The sequence below is a fragment of the Scylla paramamosain genome, chromosome 21, assembly GCF_035594125.1.
Source record: "Scylla paramamosain isolate STU-SP2022 chromosome 21, ASM3559412v1, whole genome shotgun sequence".
NCBI lineage: Eukaryota > Metazoa > Arthropoda > Malacostraca > Decapoda > Portunidae > Scylla > Scylla paramamosain.
In genome coordinates this window covers 9,632,857-9,647,974 of record NC_087171.1, presented here as the reverse complement: position 1 = coordinate 9,647,974, position 15,118 = coordinate 9,632,857, and the positions used below count along the sequence as shown (strand labels likewise).

The 15,118-nt window shown below is 42.0% G+C and overlaps 1 protein-coding gene across 3 annotated transcripts in view; it reads right to left on the bottom strand.

The window, feature by feature from the left end:
* The window catches only part of LOC135110966 (trichohyalin-like), a 63,258-nt gene that overhangs the window by 42,540 nt on the left and 5,600 nt on the right, over positions 1 to 15,118 (bottom strand). For 2 of the 3 annotated variants that reach the window (XM_064023707.1, XM_064023718.1), the window contains exon 2: positions 11,422 to 11,491. The exons of the other annotated variant lie outside the window; for it this stretch is intronic. In XM_064023707.1, coding sequence (XP_063879777.1) covers positions 11,422 to 11,447 — 26 coding nt within the window. In that variant the 5' untranslated portion in view covers positions 11,448 to 11,491. The remainder of the gene's footprint in view (positions 1 to 11,421; positions 11,492 to 15,118) is intronic. 3 annotated transcript variants of the gene reach the window in all.

Genomic DNA, 15,118 nt, shown 5'->3' with positions numbered 1-15,118 from the left:
ACACACACACACACACACACACACACACACACACACACACACACATACATACAGAGAGAGAGAGAGAGAGAGAGAGAGAGAGAGAGAGAGAGAGAGAGAGAGAGAGAGAGAGTGGGCGTTGGCAGCACTGTGAGGTGGTGGGATTCCCAGCTACGATATTTTTGGTGTTGTGGCAGTATTACCAACATCAAACAGTGATGAATCTCTCTCTCTCTCTCTCTCTCTCTCTCTCTCTCTCTCTCTCTCTCTCTCTCTCTCTCTCTCTCTCTCTCTCTCTCTCTCTCTCGGTATACGAAGCAAAGATGGATGTGGTGTACCATCGCCATGCCCTCTGTGCTCCCTGCTCCCCTTTCTTGTGGCGGCCTCGGATCACCTCTTCCGTTCACACCTCCTTTCGCGATCCACAGCACCTCCACTTCACTTATCCAAACCTTCCCTCCACCAGCAGCCCGCCAGTGTCGTCACCAGAGGAGCTGTGGGAGGGACACATGCCATCCCTTTATAAAACTTGAGCTGCTTCCTTGTGCACATCGTTCTATTAAAAGATATCGGGGAATATTCTTACTTTACTCATTATTTTACTTGTATTCTGAATTGAGAGTCGATAAATATACAAACCATCAAGTGTGATATGTAAAGAAAAAGGGCAAAGTAGTTTAATTAAAGAATCCACAAAAAAAAAAAAAACAATCCGTCGCTGTATTCTCAAACATTTAGCGTCTTTTCTCGACTTAAAACGTGCTGTAATAGAAGTTACTGGAACCTTTAAGGATACTTTAACATGGATTCTACATCATGAATGGGGAAAATATCCACGAAAATGTGACTCATCTCTGTGGACCGTGGAAAAGTCCTTATGAGAACAAAGCGTTACAGAATACGATCAGGCATACAGATCAGGCAAACTTCTACGTCTTTCACTTCGAGAATAAAAGGAAGAGTTGCTGGAATGAGAATGTGTATCACCCAATGTATATTTCAAGGAAGAGGTTCTTTAAGATAATATAATAATCAGGTTCTCAGATTTTTTTTTTATGACGCTTGTGAAATGACCAGACCGCAAAAGAACAAAGACAAACCCCAAAGAATTTTTCTTCGGACCTGACGATCGTTACGGTTGTGACGTATAAGGCGCTGTACTTTGTTCTCTCAGTCTGGGGTTCGATCTTCACTAAGGATCTCGTATGGCCGATTTTACCTCGTCTGCAGCTAAATTTATCACTGTTTCTATAGGAAGGTATTACACTTGTTCCCGGCGTTTTCATAGGATACAGTGTTTCTTAGGATACAATGTTTCCAAAAAGCGATGTGGTGTGAAGGCTTCATATCATAGAGATTAAAATTTTTACACTTCTATAATGCACTCGAGATAGGCAAGCCATGTTAGTAATATCCTGTCCTCAGTTCCTACTATAAATGATTGTCTCACGGTCGTTTCCTGCTGCTCCCATCCTTGGTATGCATGGCTGTAAGATTATAACATGTTGGTAATGCATCCTGAAGTGAATAATGTTAGTAATTTCCTGCCTCCCAGCTTTCCTACCGTAACCGGCGGTCTTACTGGTGTTTCTTGGTATCCAGACGCCACTGCTCTTCACTTTCTTCCCTCTACACTTTATTGTGGTACATTTAGCTGACCTACATACCTCATAAACATGTTTGCCACGTCTGCTTTCCGTTCCATGTCTCCTGTTAAAGCTTGAAATATAGGAAGCTTACACACAAATTCGTCCAACAGTAAGGTTTGCCAAACCTGAACCTGCTTTAAGTGGCTCATCAAAATGTGATGGAATGGCCAACGAGCAGAACTGAACAGCTGACTGGTAAACAAAAACAACACTGCAGAAGAGAACGTCTCCCAAGCGCGGGGTGAGTTTTCAGTACATCTTTCACTTTATTCATGTCTACGAACGAATACAAGGCCACATGCGGATAAAAAACGCAAATGTTCTCAAAATATCTTCAGCCATAATGTTTATTTACCGTGACGTCATTCATTAAGCAGCGGGGAAACACGCCACGCTTGAGCCAGGCTTAATTAAGCATAGATTCAACATTTGGGGCGTCCATAGAACCTGCGGACCGTGCTTCAATCTGGCGCAGGTGTGTGAACATCGACTAGCCAAGCGACGACGACAACAACAACAGTAAATCAATAAGCAATTTGTACATAGTGTATCAGCATAATATGTACTATTTTCGTAAAAGAAATAGTGGGAAAAAGAACACACACACACACATACACACACACACACACACACGTTGTTATTGGTGGTGGTGGTGGTGATGTTGACCGTGGTGTGTGTGTGTGTGTGTGTGTGTGTGTTCACGTAACTTCAGCAATACCTTAAATTCTGCAATAACTCTCTCTCTCTCTCTCTCTCTCTCTCTCTCTCTCTCTCTCTCTCTCTCTCTCTCTCTCTCTCTCTCTCTCTCTCTCTCTCAGCCACCTGGGCCTTGTTGATCATCATGACCTAATCTGCAACAAAGTGTCCCTGTACTAAAGATTTAATCCCCGCCACTCAACTCTCATGGCTGCCTTTAAATCAAAATTAACAGGGTTGCCTGAATATAATCCTTATCTCAATCCCTAACATTTCCATTATACATTTTTTAACAAAGTGAAGATTGGATACGAATATACGATAATTCCTTAAGCTTTATATTATCACTTTTAATGGGTTTGTGGTCTAAAAGCTGTGGTAGTCTGGACAAGTTAGGAGAGGAGGAGATGGAGGACGAAGGTCAGAGATGGTGAAGGACTAATTTAAAAGTGGGAGGAAGTGAGGAAGGTGGGGCGATGTGACATTGGTTGACAAAGTAGGGTGAGGGGCACAGGAGGAGGAAGAGGAGGAGGAGGGTGTTTGGTAGGGCGAGAACGAATCATCAAGAGAACGCACCTAAACCTTCATGTGCCATTCTCGTCATGAAGAAATTATCTTGTCAGTGGCTGCCATCCAATACACACACACATTCGTACACTCGTGCGAAAAAAAAAAAAAGATCGTGTCTTTTTGTTTATATACTCGTACACACACATACGCACGCGCGCGCACACACACACACACACACACACACACACACACACACACACACACACACACACACACACACACACACACACACACACACACACACACACACACACACACACACACACACACTCTCTCTCTCTCTCTCTCTCTCTCTCTCTCTCTCTCTCTCTCTGGCAGCGAAGACAAGTTTCTATGAGTAAGCATCTGTAAAGTGCTCAACTAGCAAGCGACAGTGTTTAGAATCCTCGTCGTGACTTTGTGCTCGGGAGTCACTGTCACTGTCACGTCGCTGGACACCAAGTAATGCGTGACTACGAGTAACTTCGTATTATCAAGCGCTCTGTTCTCTCATAGGGACTGTTTTCAAAACCCGTAGAGATGATTAGTTGGTTTCCCATAGCTGTTTTTCCTGTTACTGATGAAGTAATATTTGTTAAATTGGCATTAAAATCCTGTAAATTCTCTTGAAGTTCCCAATAACTCCTACTTGAGAATAAGAATAATGAGGATAAGAATATGGACCGTGCAAACAGTAACATGTAGGGAATGCAGCAGAGAAACTTGAGAACTGAATGTCATAATGATTGATGTTTACAGAATCTTGAACATAATTGCGAGTATATGGGAACTGTGTATATACACTGGGACAGTCGGGCAATAATGTGTATGGAGGCCAAGGTGCAAAAACATGGAGAGAAGCCGCCTCGCCCCCTCGTTGGCAGGGCCGCAAGGCACGCCGCAAGCCACGCCTGTGCCTCCCACTCGTCATTACCAGCCGACGTTTAAGTGTGCATCAGGAACATACTAGGGACGGCGTGGGAGAAAGGCGGGGTTAGCACCAGCACCGGAGCCAAGGGCGTTTGGAAGTTTGGAACTAGAAAGTGTGTGTGTGTGCGTGCGTGTGTGTGTGTGTGTGTGTGTGTGTGTGTGTGTGTGTGTGTGTGTGTGTGTGTGTGTGTGTGTGTGTGTGTGTGTGTGTGTGTGTGTGTGTGTGTGTGTGTGTGTGTGTGTGTGTGTGTGTGTGAGAGACTGTAAAGAAACTTAAGTAGAAGAATTCACAGTTTTGTACAACCATGAGACGATCGTATACTGTTTCTTGGCTAGGCGGTGTTCTAAAATTAAGTAATCTTGAATAATTATAGCCTTTGACCAAGCGACAAAAAAAAAAAAAAAAAAAAAAAATCGTCCCTTGAAGACATAATTAATTAAATGACGTTGACAAAAGACTGCAGTGATCTGTTCTTAACATTTCACTACTTATCATAAATTAAAATGCCTGTGTCCCATGCCATATATCCCATGTAGAAAAAATTAAGATAGACATTCGAGGATAAAAGAACTCGCCTTTACAGATCCTTCTATGTAGTTTATAATTTTAAAACTACAGTAGCAATCACTCACAGTATCCTCAGCAAGCCTTCATTCCCCACACCAGGGCCTTGCATTCCTTACCGCCGTGCTACACCCCCGCAGGCCGCCCACCGGCGACCCTGGCCGCTGGCTTGGCAAGGCCCGGCCAGGAAGAGGCGACCGACGCTGCTCATACAACTTCACTCTTCTAATAATATGACAACACGGCATCATTCGGGCATCTCTCTCTCTCTCTCTCTCTCTCTCTCTCTCTCTCTCTCTCTCTCTCTCTCTCTCTCTCTCTCTCTCTCTCTCTCTCTCTCTCTCTCTCTCTCTCTCCTTATTAACTTATGTCACTACAGCTCAGAACTCTGATATATGCTGTTAGGGATCTCCCTTGTTTATTAAGTTGAGGTTGCTACTAATTAACGAGGCTCTGACATATCTATACTATCACGAAACTCCCCATGAGACACCTGCTATTCATCTACGCCGCGCCTGCAAGATTTATCCAGCGAATGAGGAACAGAAATGCATTCTGAACTGTCATAAAAATTTTCTTGCTGGGATAAAGAGCGAGAATTTGCCAGGTGTAGGTGGGAGCAGGTGGCAGTCGAGGCTACATACCTACCTACCCACCATCGCCCTGACTGGTGGTCGTTCCTTATCACTGCCACCATCCAACCCTTCATAGAAATGGTGATTCAGCACAGGGGAATGATTGTAACAGTCACGTGCTTAATTTATCATAAGTACGTATAGCAGTGAGTTACCCGTCAGAAAATAGAGGTGCGTGGATGGAGCAGATTGGCTTCACATCTGGATTAATTTCTATGTAATATCTAATTAAACTCTGCCCACGAAGATTCCACCTAGAGTAGTTCACCTTGATGAATCCCCACTAATTGAAATAAACTTATCTAACCTAACGTACTCTACCACTGAGGTATGAGTCATTATTTTTGAGGTGAGTTTTGTGAGTGGGAGAAAATTATCCGGGAGAAATTACGGTAGAGTTTTTATTTATTTTTTATTTATTTATTTTTTTTACAATACTCTCTCTCTCTCTCTCTCTCTCTCTCTCTCTCTCTCTCTCTCTCTCTCTCTCTCTCTCTCTCTCTCTCTCTCTCTCTCTCTCTCTCTCTCTCTCTCTCTCTCTCTCTCTCTCTCTCTCTCTCTCTCTCTCTCTCTCTCTCTCAATTTCTCTCTGTCAAGAAAGTGCCAGACCTCGAAGGTCATAAGGCGCTGTGTTAAGTCAAGGGGCAAACGGTATACTGAAGGTTGACGCGACAAACGATAAAGATGGCCAGCTGTTATGCGGAGGGAGTCAAATGTACGATGTGGTTTTGTTGTATGAAAGAATTTACATTGTCGTGATTCTGTGAGGACATTGCCAAGGACCGTATACTCAAACATTTCGGCGTCTAAATCACGGGTATTTTGACACTACTGAAGGTTGTTGAGATTTTCAAGGGTATTTTCATGATTCTAATGATATATCAAGGATTCTGTATTACCAGTGAGAAAAATCTATGTGAACCCGGTGTGAACCCTTTAAAAACAGTCCTGATAGGAGCCGAAAACGTTTAAATCAAGAATGCGAACTTTAGATGCATGTGGGAGTTGGTTTTAAAAAGAGCCAATTAAGAGAGGGGAGTAGTAACACATAAAGGACATATCACTTTACTCAACAAAACAATGTTCTTATTATTCATCTCACTGTCATTCTCACTGCCTTCTTTAGTATAGCTTTCAAGTATGATACCGCTGTTAGAGTAATAAGTATAAGAAAGACCCAGTTTTTCTTTAAGCTTCCTGAAATTAGCTAACAAATCAGTACATATTCATAATTAACGCTAATGGCAAAATATGGCACCACTCATCTCTCTCTCTCTCTCTCTCTCTCTCTCTCTCTCTCTCTCTCTCTCTCTCTCTCTCTCTCTCTCTCTCTCTCTCTCTCTCTCTTTGTTTTTTTTTTTTTTTTTTTTTTTTGCGAGTATTTTGGTTACTAGGGGAAGCGCTCGGGATATGGAGGTGGGCGGCGAGACCAGGCACCAGATGGCGGGCGTTCTGGTTCCTTACTCATAATATTTACCACATGAACTCCCTTTCTTTTTTTTTTGTGCCTGCTTCAATTTGCTTTATAGCTCTCCGTGGGTAGCAAGTGCATGTTGCAGTATTTTCTTTTTCTCTCATATTTTGCACGTGAATCAAATTCTGTCTATCTTTGAAATGTTTGATTTATTGATGGAATCCGTCTCCTTCCTCTTCCTCCTAACTTATCCATGCCTTTATTTAAGAAAGAGCATCACGTCAACCAACGAATTAAATCAATATTGGATTCTGGACCTGTATACTTCAACGACTTCTTTTCTGATACATATAGCAATTTTCAGTGGCCAAATATGTGATTGGATGTTCTCTTTTCTGCTATCAATGATGCTGCTGAGTTCTTGTTAAGCTATCACAAGAATCATGAAAACACTTGCAAACCCCCAGTTATTCTGAGTAAAAGATCCTTCATGTCTCCTTCTGTCGCTGATGTGGAGGGGCAGCGGACTCCTTTCTTTTTATCCTCTTTGTTTTTTCGTTCTTGACCCATTTTCTGCTAACAATAATGAAAAGGAGAGTGGCACGGGTTGTTGGGACAAACAGACAGCGACGGACAACTTGACAGCCGGGACAAGGTTGCTTGGCGCGACTCACTGTTAATTTGTTTAGCTGTTACGAGTGGCAGTGTGTACATGTGGTTGGTGGCCGTGGGGGTCTTACTCAGCGGCACTGCCATTAATGTTCTCGTAGCAGATTATTCAAGTTCATAAAGTGGGGCCCGCCCGCGCTACTTAGTACCGACAGTGGAAAGATTAACACATCAGAATACAAATTAGCAAGTTAGGCTGCTAGTATGTAAACCTTTTTCTTCAAAGAGAGAGAGAGAGAGAGAGAGAGAGAGAGAGAGAGAGAGAGAGAGAGAGAGAGAGAGAGAGAGAGAGAGAGAGAGAGAGAGAGAGAGACTATTTTAAAAAATTACATGGTCTTTTTTTATCTATTGATTGGTTTGTTTATATTTTGTAATAGTTGAGCACTTCCATCATAGCCTGAAAGTTGCCCTGGAGCAGTCAGACCAGTCCTGAACCTGGTAGGCGAGGGTCATTATTATGGTCCCGGGCGTGGCGGGGCGCGCGACACACTTGCTCCCGTCTGACCCGGATACCTCCAGATTAATATTAGCCCTTGCTGATAGTTGGCACTACGCTCCTTGAATCAGCAACTGCCTGAAGTGCGCAAAGGCCCGTGTTGTTAAATTACCTTTAGCTTTAAAAAGATGTATTTCTGCACCGATCGATAGTTTGTAGAGGGAAGCAGTGCTTGTGTGGCTGCGCAGCGTGACATGTGCAAATTTTAAAACACACACACACACACACACACACACACACACACACACACACACACACACACACACACACACATATGTTACAAGGTCCTGCACAGCGACTAGGAAAACACTCTTTTTTAATCCATTTTCATTTCCTTAATCTGGTAAACCTCAGTCGCGAAGGTGAGGCCAAAGAGTACGCGTAGTACAATGGGCAGCGGGCACGTGTGGTGTGTGTATGTATGCTTCCTGGTAGTGACTGACTCAGACTTGCTGACTCCTTTATAACCCGCGCTGCCACTCATGCCTCTCGTGTCAGGGAGCCACGTCATCAAAGTTTCGTCTCTGCGTAATGCGCGTGCCATGTCAAACCATTTATTGATGAGTCAAGACAGCTGTCGTGAGTCATGTGTAGCCTACGGCATCAGCTGGGTATCATGGGTACGCGATCCTCAGCCTTGCCATTTTTGTTGTGTTGCTCGGCATTCCGCTGTTTGTAAACATTATATTTACTTGTCCTCGAGGATGCCTTCCATGGGAAGTTTCTTGAATCATTGGGTGTGTTTTATTTATCTTTACTTCTTAATTGCAAGCTTGACAGTCTCGGATTTGGAAAAATACTGTACATTTTAAGATTCCTTTTACATATTCATGAACTGTTTAATATGTCTGTTGTTGGTGTAGATAATGTCAGCAGTTCACTATGATATTTACACAAATGGAAGATTTACTCGACAAATGAACGTAAGGTGGAATTTATCTTTTGTCCTTTCTTTCTCTCGTTCTTTTCATCACTGGAGGTCCGGCTTGGTCGGTCTATCCTGAATAATTCTGCAAAGAAAGCTGAAGCATGTTTATTTGCGATACTTGGGTCTTTGCAGGAACACCGCGATCACCTCGGTAACAAGGCTGGGGCACAACTTTATAGACAAATCTATTCGGGAACTAATTTAGTGTGGCATCCTTCCAATGATTTTAACTATTTATCTGTTTTTTTTTCTCAGTGTTTGTATTTGTTTTCACTATATTTGATATACTTATTTAAAGCACTTCACATACGACAATTGTCACTAATCACTGTGCATTATTAAGAAGGTGACAGGTGATTAATTTGTGTTCCTAAGAGTAATTTTAGATAATCTTGACAGTTATCGAAGTTAGTCATAACTAAAACACATAACAGATTCAAGAGAAATTATTTCCCGAATAGATTTGTAGATGACTGGAATAGTATCAGTAATCAGGTTGTTAAACCTGAATCAACATGAAGTTTAAAAAATAAATAAATTTTGGATAGGGATGGTATGTGGACGTAAGTATGGATGTTTTGTACAGGGACTGTCAAGCCTGCTAGCTTCTTGCAGCTCCCTTTTATACTTTGATGCTCGTATTCATTATCTCTATTAGACAAAGACTATTCGAAGTAAAGATGAGGATACGGAAGACTTGCAATTTCATTGGATATATTTAAAAAGATAGAATGACCGGAAGCCTTCAACAAATCGGTGGCGTCATAAAGGTGCCAGACATTAAATTGCCCGCTGCTGTTTACGATTGGCACTTGGAGTTTGAACAGGCAATTCTGGCTCGCGGTTCCGTGAAGAAGTGCCACTTCATACAAAGCTACATTCTGAAGGACCGAAAAAGAGAGACAAGGGATATTTCTCCTTCAGACATCTGATGGTGCTAAAATGTGATGCAATACTTGACAGCGTCTATTTCAGCGGCAGGATGGAGTGTATGGGGGGAAGAGTCCCTCCTGTCATTTCCCTTGGGGGTTTGCTGGGGACACGAGATGTGGAGAGGATGTGCGCTATGATGATATGATGCTGGGTATTTATCAACGTAAGGTACAGACAGTTATATGAAGAACAGCGGTATTTTTTTTATTTTTTATTTTGCGAAGAAGTAAATTAAGAATAGAAAGTAAAAGCAAAAAATAAAATAAAAAAGGTGAAAATAATTTGTATAAAATATAAGAAATACGAAAAACAATAATACCACGTTCTTGGTATTTTGTCAATTACTCTTGCAGAACTCTAAGAACAAAGTAATGTATCATTTGTATAAGTACGAGTATACAGACCCATACTCTGAAACAATTCCGTCTTGCCTTGACAACTTCTAACATGTATTGAAAGTTAGTGAATTTTTTTAAGAAGAATGATTTTAGTGATCGCTTATCGAAAAATCAGGATCATCACTGAAGAAAAAACATTTATGGTAACCTGGCCAACCATTTTTCTGACGTCTGAATATATTGGTAATGAAAGCTCAAAACATTTAAAAACATGAACTTATGTCTTATGCGATGATAGGTAAACAACACTGCTTTTACAGCTTTCTCATTTACTCTCGGTGAACCATGGGGCTGATCTAAATGCCTTCTAAAGCGATGTCAAGTTTTACATTCAGGTACAGCTGCACAATTAAGCCTGACTCCTAAATACACGCACCCGTAACGCAGGAAAAATCCCATTTGGCACGAGTGATATCAAGAGCGCACTGCGGGACCTTGTTGGCTGCTTGCAAGGCTCGGGAGGGAAACACACTGCCCTCAGGAATGAAGCGAGCACCTGTTTCTCAACCCGATACACTTCTCGAGCGTGGTTATGAAAGCCATCGCTGGCCCAATCTAGTGATGCAGTGTTTTCCGTTGATTCATGTTCCATTCATCCCGTGTAGACAGTCGTGGTCAGAATTGAGTATCGTCTTTCACTCACATCCACTGTGCTATGCCCTTTCCCTTCAGTCTTAAGTCCCCTGATCTGTCAAGAATCCACCAATTGTCAGGTTTTGTTAGGAGACTGTCATAAAGGAAGTTAAGTTACTGGGATTTTCAAGGGTGCTTTCGGTATTCTTTTGGAAGTTCAACAATGATTCTACAGTGGGAATAAGAAAAAAAAACATTCATGAGAATGTGACTAGTCATCTCTGTAGCCTTTAAGAAATAACTCATCTGATAAAAGAAAGCGTTTGGGAATACCTGCCTTGGTAAGGAAGGGCGCAAAACACAGTGGAAATGAGAACAAAAGGTTACTCGATTTCTGACCAAGTGTTTGTGTTTCTTATTCCCGTTTTCATACTGCAGGAAAGTCTTTTCTTGACTATTTGGAATTTAAGTGTAGGCATTGGGAACATTTCAACACGTATCCTGGTAAGAGTATTGAAGAGACTGTCTTTATGCAAAATCTGACACTATTATTGATACTGATGAGGGTTGCGTTGTAACCTTCGTAACGGAAACACTGCATCACGGTGTTTAGTTCAGAGTTACTGTCAGCTTCAGTTCAGGGCTTGTCTGGGATTCTGTATTTCATTTGTCTTGCCTTTCATAAATCATCCACGCAAAGTTGAAATTTTTCTTCGGTGATACATTCGAAGTCAGAATTCCTGTCACTTTCCAATTCACTGAGTTCATCGTTTTCTCTCAGCCTTCCGTCCTCTGGTCTGTTGATAAACTTCTTACAAAACCGAAAAACTAATATAATTTCAGCAGATGGAGGGCTTAAGACTGAGGGAAAATGAGTGTTAGTGTGTTTGAATGTTACTCGACTTTTGCCCACTACTATATCACAAAAGAAAGGAAGCAGTAGTTAGCTTATCCCTCCTAGTCATCCGATGCTCGCTACTTGCCCCAGCCCGCCCCAGCCACCTTACCTCACTTTATACATATGAGGAAACATTGCTCCTTCTCGCTTTGTTTCGTGGCGTCAGCAAAGGCGATGTCCTGCAGGGAGAGACAAGAGCTATGGATCAACTGTGTTATGCAAGACATTGCTACGAAGTATGTGGGTTTGTGTGTGTGTGTGTGTGTGTGTGTGTGTGTGTGTGTGTGTGTGGAGGAGGAGGAGGAGGAGGAAGAGGAGGAGGAGGAGTAAGAGGAAGAAGAAGAAGAGCTAAAATTGAGGTACAAGCAGAGATAACACACTCCACTGCGCAGAATACTTGAGTGTGTGCGAGTATCTCAGTGGCCGGGATGTGTTGAAAATGATTCGCTTATTGCATCCTGTCACTAACAAAGAACTGATGAGGTGCTGTGCTAATCATATATATGCCTAATACACATGCAAATATAAATAAGTAAATAGGCAAATAAACAAATATACGGCAGACACACACACACACACACACACACACACACACACACACACACACACACACACACACACACATGTTTCATATATTACCAACTGCTTCCACTATCTGATTCTTATGTAAAACTCCTTCAACCCAAGACCCAAACCAGTATTTCACCCTAGCAGTTTTCTTACATTCGTTTGGGAATAAGGTCTTTAGTCTGTCTGTCGAACCGCCTATTACCATTAAGCATTTTTCAGCATACTAAATCTTAACCACACATTTTCAGTGCCCACGTTTCAATTATTGCCTCAAAATGTGGTCCTGTTGCCGCCTGCCTCTTGTCTCACTCAAGAGGCGTTAATGTTTCCATCATGAAGTGCATAGTCTCGTCTTCCTTCTTCACCCTTTGAGTGTGGCAAAAGCACCCTTCAGGAGGCCCTTACCTCCCACCTCAAAGGCATGATACTGTCATTTTCCTCGCACTGTGCAATCAAGGTATGTTTTCTTTAATTTGGTGACGACTGCCTCGTCTTTCTTTTTTATATTTTATCGCATATTTATAATGCATATAATAGCTTCATTCCGATTCCCTACAATGAAAGACTCTGACTATGGAATGATGAGATGCTGTGAAGAACGGCGATGACGAAATCTTACTTTTACAGGTAGTGTTTGTCCCTATATAACACCCGGCACAGGCGAAGACTAGTGCCAAAAGAAATAAAAGAAGGGAGAGAACAGGGGAGGTGTTCCCTCGAGAGTTATAGTTTAATAACATCCCATTAATTCATCATGAAAAAAATACTGTCTTGTCATATACAGCAACCGCCCCTTGGCTCACTAGCACAGCGTGTTTGCGATGCCTGGCCTAATAGTTACTGGAGGAGCCGAACAGAGCCTCCAATGAAAAGAGGTTAGTATGTTTACTCCTATTTTGGAAAGTTCTAACGTCGTACCGAAAGCTGTAGATAGTTTTTAATGAAAATATGGTATTACACGCTGTCATGTTGACTCAATAATCTGGTTGTTAATGCAGATTCAATAAGAAGTTTTAAAAGATTAGATAAATATATGGACAGGGATAGATAGGGATAAATATAGATATGTATGCTTTATATGGGGGCTGCCACTTATATGGGGGCTGCCTACTGGTTCTTGCAGCTTCCCATATGTTCTTATGTTCAACTGAGAGGTGACGTAGCGATTAGAACGAAGCTGAATAGTAATGTGAGGTGCATCTCCTTGTGTGTGTATGTGTCAAGGATGTGCGTGGCTCAAGTTGTGGCCGGGCATGCAAGGGCCAACAGAGGACAGATATAACCTTAATCCGTGGCTGTGGGAGTGAGTGCTTTATATCAAGGCTGGTCATAAAAGCAACGAAAATAATTACTGTTGTTGTTTTGCTGCTTTCCAAAAAAATGTGTAGAAATACTTATCGTTTTTTCTTACACGAGCTGTTAAATTCACAAATCAGCTTAAAAAGCCTGGCGAGCGCTCATAAGCTGTGAGGCAGAAGGCGCAGGTTGTCGCTTCATCTCCCCAAACACAACAAGATAAAGAGTCTGGCTCCTCAATCTCACTCGGGGGACCGGCGAGTTAAAACACTAGCAGATGTTGCGGCTATAATGGTGACCTGTACATAATATACAACATTTTTACTCCTTTCCCCCTCGACACCTTGAGTATGTGTGACTATTACCGGTTGCATATAACTTCGTACGGGCAGCTAGAGATGTCCTACATATCAGAAGTTCTGAAGGTTTAAGCTTTTGTATTTTCTAAGCCATATGACAAAGAAGCTCACGTCCTCTTAGACACACACACACACACACACACACACACACACACACACACACACACACACACACACACACACACACACACACACACACACACACACACACACACACACACACACACACACACACACACACACTCACGCGCGCACACACACACACACACACACACACACACACACACACACACACACACACACACACACACACACACACACACACACACACACACACACACACACACACAGATCTGATAAGAAATGATGGAAGAACAAGGTGCAGTAGGAATTAATTATGAGAAAAGATAAAACTAGGTGTTTGATAATGTTAAAATGTTTATCTTCCAAAGCAGAAGTATTAGTTAGTGGAGGGCAATGGAGACAGACACAACGGAACACAAAGGAAGAACAAGGAACATGTCATTTGAGGAACAGTAATAACCAAAAAAAAAAAAAAAAATAGCAAACATATTAAGAAATGAAAAGTTTAAATTACTGACTTTATCACCAAGAGGTAAAACACAGATAAACACACACACACACACACACACACACACACACACACACACACACACACACACACACACACACACACACACACACACACACACACACACACACACACACACACACACACACACACACACACAGAGTAACCCTTTCTTATTATTTACAAGCTACAGGCGGGAAAAAGTGCGAAGGTTCTAAAAGCCAAATATACTCGTAAAGTCTGCCCTCCACCACCACCACCACCACCACCTGGCTTCATGAAGTGTTGGCCTTTGTCCACAGCATTTTATTGTGCACAAATTCGGCGTTTAAAACTTAGGAAAGACACTGATGAGTATATTCCTACTTTGAAAAAACTGTGTAGGAGTGTTTCAACTTCCTTCCTGATTAATCTTCCAGTCAAGGGGAAAACTTCGTCTCACGATGTTGCAAGTTCTATTGTTACCTATGACAGACAGAAAGATAAAACAGACAAATAGACAGGGAGGTAGCAGAAAAGACAGACGAACAGACATATAGACAGACAGACAGACAGACTAGTAGGCACACAGGTAGATAGGAAGACAGACAGACAGACAGGGACATGCACATACAGAAATATTTAGACTAAAAGATGGGGTGGACAGGTTGGCAAAGACAGACAGACAAACAAACAGGCAGATGGGCAGACAGGTGGACACATATACATATAGACACAGTATATAAATAACCATGTGACAGTTAACTTTTATTTTTTCCTGCTGTCCTTTCTTGCCAAAGTGAAGTATGACTCATCTTCCGGTGACTCACGATTGATGACGTCAGGAAGAGCAGTGCCTTGTTTTTTTTTTTCCCACGTCATTCCAATAATTCTGCAAGTTATTCCAGCCATTTTTATTATTCCAGTCACCCTCCACGTCCTTGTTTTATCCATTCTTCACGTTATTCCAGAAACTCCTCACGTTATTCCAGTCATTAATTATTCCAGTC